This window comes from Zea mays, chromosome 2, assembly GCF_902167145.1.
Source record: "Zea mays cultivar B73 chromosome 2, Zm-B73-REFERENCE-NAM-5.0, whole genome shotgun sequence".
Lineage (NCBI taxonomy): Eukaryota > Viridiplantae > Streptophyta > Magnoliopsida > Poales > Poaceae > Zea > Zea mays.
The window spans coordinates 114,598,892-114,603,539 of NC_050097.1; the positions used below are offsets into that span (position 1 = coordinate 114,598,892).

General features: G+C 45.0%; 1 protein-coding gene across 1 annotated transcript; it reads right to left on the minus strand.

Annotated features, from left to right (window-relative positions):
• Positions 1–722: 722 nt before the first annotated feature.
• LOC103646867 (eudesmanediol synthase-like) lies at positions 723–2,822 on the minus strand. The gene is made up of 6 exons (XM_020549312.1): positions 2,554–2,822; positions 2,045–2,429; positions 1,741–1,959; positions 1,469–1,604; positions 1,087–1,335; positions 723–988 (listed from the first exon to the last, which is right to left on the minus strand). Exons 1-6 carry the CDS (start codon positions 2,804–2,806, stop codon positions 893–895), a joined length of 1,338 nt encoding a protein of 445 aa, XP_020404901.1. The 5' UTR covers positions 2,807–2,822; the 3' UTR covers positions 723–892.
• Positions 2,823–4,648: the final 1,826 nt, after the last annotated feature.

Here is a 4,648-nt window from a genome sequence, read left to right on the forward strand (position 1 = left end):
TGAAGAAATGTTCAATATATAAATTGTACATCATGATGAGTTATACAAATTTGTAGTTGAAAACTTTTTCATTTAAATTAATTTACTACTTTAAAATGTGATTTTTAAATTGTCTTTGCCTAGTGTTGGAGAAAAAACACTCGGCAAAGAGCTCTTTGCCGAGTGTTGTATTTGTGATACTCGGCAAAAAGCCCTTTGCCGAGTGTCAAAAAAAGACACTCGACAAAGAAACTCTTTGCCGAGTGTCAAAAATAAAACACTCGGCAAAGAGCTTCTTCGCCGAGTGTTTTCTTTTATCAAGGGTTTTTTTGCGTGGCACTCGGTAAAGAGCTTCTTTGCCGAGTGCCCGAAATAAAACACTCGGCAAAGAATATGGCACTCGGCAAAGAGTCAAATTCCGGTAGTGTTGCCTACTGTTCGTCTTTGCTCATTTATGAACGTCAAGTCGTCAACAAGCAAGACCCTGTCCTATGAAGAATTATTTAATAATTTTAATATTGTGGCATTATATTGTTATTTTAATACTCCGTTAGTAGATTATTGTTTTAATATTACATGATACAACCATGAATTATTTATTTTCATGTAGTGTTCGTATCATGCCATACAACCGGAACTAAGATTGTTTATTTTTTTCTTGCGTACCTAGTAAGATTTAAGGAGGAAGTTCCGTTGGATGCCTTAAATATAAATATGAAGATATGCATGATGACAAAGATACATTGAGCACCGAAAGTTAGTTATATCCATATCCAGGTTATCATATTACGACCCATATAGAAATGGGTACATTTATCACATATATAGCATGCATATATAATGAAACACAAAGCTGAATACAACACGAGAATCGTTATAGCCAATCTGGTTGTGTGATCAGAGCGAGTATTGTCTAGAGAGGGAGTACTTGCTTGAGGTCTCCTGTTAAGCCATTCTCTACCATGTAGGTCTCCACAGAGCTAGGCATATCCTTCTTGTGCTTTCCCAACTGCATATGCATGTTCGTTTGTATAGATCTTGAGTATCAGAGTATGGATTTGCATGTTATATGTTGAATCAAATCATGCTCATGGGTATACAGTATACCTTGTAAGAAGACAAATCGTTGAGGAAGCGAGTGACCTGCGAACCAGCGCGGACCATTTCAGGAACACTGCTTACCCACTCGAACGCCTCCGGAGTTGCCTCATCACCGTAGCCCATCAGCGTTAGGATCGTGAGCATCGGCAGACCTGAGGTCATGATTGATAGCTCCTCATGCTCCTTGAAGCTTGGCTGGTATTTCTGGCTGGACCAGATGGCTTCCTTTAGGTAGTTTTGGGAGCACAGCTTGTACTGCATCAATGCACATTAATTATTCAATAGTTGAAATTATGTATATATCTTCCATGCATGTTAAGAAGTATACAGTTGAATACACATATTATTATTACGCATCTAATTAATTAAGAAGTATATATGAACATACTGCCTCTTTTGTGTAAGCCATGCGGTACTTCTTGTTCGGTTCCAAGATCTCCTCAAACTCTCTGAAGTTGCTAAGGGTTTGGATATACAGCATGCGTAGATACTCTGGTAGAATGTAGACTTCACTTTCATCCCATCTGCATGCATGGGGTCCATCAGTAATAAGTATATGCATTATATTAGCAAAAAACATCTCTTAAGAAGAAGGAAGACGCTGAGCCGGCCGGAGCTAAATTTGCATTGGCTAGCTGACATAAAATAAGGCCAGACTACCTCTGCATAGCTTCTTTGAGCTTGTGACACTCGTCTAGAGTGGCATGGACATCGAAAGTGTCGTCCATCAGTGACACCATTCCAAACGTCTTGGCGAAGAACATCCGTGCCAGGGAGTACTCCTCCTCATGAAGCATGCCACATGTCCAAAAGTAGATCTCCACCATACGGTCCCGAGCGTACGGGAGCTTCACAGTGTTGTAGAGGTCCCTCCACCATCTGCATGCAGATATACATTAATCTTTACATTACAATATGCATGCAGATCAGATATACATGTTTGTATACAAGAAAGAAGACTTACAGTGACAGGTCCTTGAGCTCCCTGAGGTGAAGCGCTCTCACAAGGACAAAGTTGAGCCTAGCGAGCTCAAGCAGCAGGCCGTCGTGTGTCTCTTCATGCTCATACTCGGCAATGTAGTGCATGGTTTCCAGCCGCCTCGTAAATCGTGGGAGGGGGATGTCGAGGGCTCGGGTGATCTGCTCCGACACCGGCGACCTGACCTTGCTGCCTCTCAGGATGTCCAGGAGGCGGCCCCTCGCGAAGGCGATGGCGTCGTCGAGGACCACCTCGCCTGGGACTGCCATGTGAGCTGCGTTGTACAAGCTCAGGAGACCCCTAGGGTCGTCGTCACTGCAGAGGCTCGAACAGAAACCGCTCGCGTCGTCTCTGAACGCGTCGAACACATCTGCATGCGTGCGTGCGTGTATATTATTAATTCAAAACACACGTGATTATTACTAGCTATATCACATGTATACAGTAGCTAGCAGAAGGTGTTTGCGAGAATCTCTATTAAAAAAATTAGTTACCTGTAGATACCCATATCCCATGCTGCCGGAGCAGGTGGAACCGAAGCGCGACGATGTGCAGGCCGCCGCCGTGCTCCGGCAGCTCTTCTGCTCGGATTCGATCCAGTGCGCCTCCGATCAGGTCGCGGAAGTGGTTGTCTATGCCGAGGCGTTCGAGGGTGTCGACGTACGTGACCAGACCTGCAACATCCATGCTGGCAGCATCGAACGCCTGACGTACTTGCGCCTTGAGCCGCTCCGCCCTCTCCCTCATCCGCTGCTCTGATGCCTGCACAGCCCATTAATTAATAGCGAAATCGTTGTAGACGACGACGCAGAAGCTGCTGCTAGCTTTTGGTAGATGTACGTATATATATGCGTGCCTGTGAGACGGGAGGAGCATAGGTGACGAAGAAATCTCCCCACACAGACGGCGCGAACTCCTCGTCGCCGCCGGCAACCGGCGGCAGAGTGCTGCTGCTCTGAACGATGTTGGGCACCATCGGCTTCTGTCCGTTCACTGCAGCAGCAACCTTGCTCGGGGCCATGCTAACAAAACAATGGCGGCGCTGTGTGCAGCCTGCAGCTAGTGACAAGAAGAAGAAGAAATGCTGCGGTGTTGTGTGGCTATAGGAGACAGTGTATATGGATCTCTATTTAAAGGCCTAGCTAGCTGTAATGCAATGCACCGACAGATCGACAGACATAAGTGCTGGGCTACTGGCTGATATAAGGGGGTGTTTGGTTACACCCCGCTAAAATTTAGCTCATGTCCCATCAAATGTTTGAACCTCCGTTCCGGGTATTAAATGTAGTCGGATTATAAAACTAATTTGTCAGCGGAAGATTAAAAGACGAGACGAATCTAGTCCAGTTGGTTGGATCTATATTTCATACTTCTATTTAAAAGTCAAACGTTTGATGTGACCCGAGCTAAACTTTAGCAGGAGCAACCAAACACCCCCTAAGATTCAATTGGATCCCCTATCTGTAATGCCTGCAAATTAATTTTTAATGTATGCCAGGGCAGACATTATTTGGTCACCTTTCGTACAAAGCACCAGCTTTTATTTTTCATAGGCTAATTTGTTAAAACAACCCCAAGACTCCCTGTCCGACCAGAGCACCCCTCCTGTACGCGCGCCTCCCTGCCCCCGCCGCTGCCGCGCGCCTCCCTATCCCCGCACGTTGCAACTAATGATTGCAACTGCGTGGTTTGTTGATTTTCTGTTGCGACGTTTATTGCTTGTTGATTGCAACTAGGGGTATTCTCTAATTGCAAACTTGAGTCTCTGTTTTTACTCCTTGATTACCATTGCATGGTGTTTTGTTACTCCAGTTGCAACGTTTGTTGCTTGTTGATTGCAACTAGGGGTATCCGCTAATTGCAAACTTGAGTCTCTGTTGTTGCTCCAGTTGCAACGTTTGTTGCCTATTGATTGCAACTAGGGGTATTCTCTAATTGCAAACTTGAGTCTCTGTTTTTACTCCTTGATTACCATTGCACCACCAGCGTTTGTTCAATATTGGTTGCAACTAATGATTGCAACTGCGTGGTTTGTTGATTTTCTGTTGTGACGTTTGTTGCTTGTTGATTGCAACTAGGGGTATCCTCTAATTGCAAACTGAAGTCTCTGTTTTTACTCCTTGATTACCATTGCATGGTGTGTTGTTACTCCAGTTGCAACGTTTGTTGCTTGTTGATTGCAACTAGGGGTATCCGCTAATTGCAAACTTGAGTCTCTGTTGTTGCTCCAGTTGCAACGTTTGTTGCTTATTGATTGCAACTAGGGGTATCCTCTAATTGCAAACTTGAGTCTGAAGTGAAAAGGTTCTATCGGGAGCGTGCGAGAGGGACGAAGACGAAGCGTCGGTTCGGCCTGGGTGGGGCGGTTGGCTCGAACCAGGTGCTCCTGGCGCGTAGGTTCGGCCTAGGTGCATTCTCTATATTGAATGCACCCAGGTGTAATATATAAATACATTATATATATATATATATTTATATTGTATATTATTAGCCATGTGCTTACAATAACTAGAGGAAGCCCAGGTCAGACGGTGTCATTCGGTCGAGCCGAACCAGGTCTCGGGCGTCTATAAAAGAAGACCCGGAGCG

Coding starts and splice junctions, on each gene's coding strand:
- LOC103646867 (XM_020549312.1), bottom strand. CDS start 2,806: ATGAGGGAGAGGGCGGAGCGGCTCAAGGCGCAAGTACGTCAGGCGTTC. Junction 2,430..2,553: donor TGGGATATGGGTATCTACAG/GTAACTAATTTT, acceptor GCACGCATGCAG/ATGTGTTCGACGCGTTCAGA. Junction 1,960..2,044: donor GAGCTCAAGGACCTGTCACT/GTAAGTCTTCTT, acceptor ATCTGCATGCAG/ATGGTGGAGGGACCTCTACA.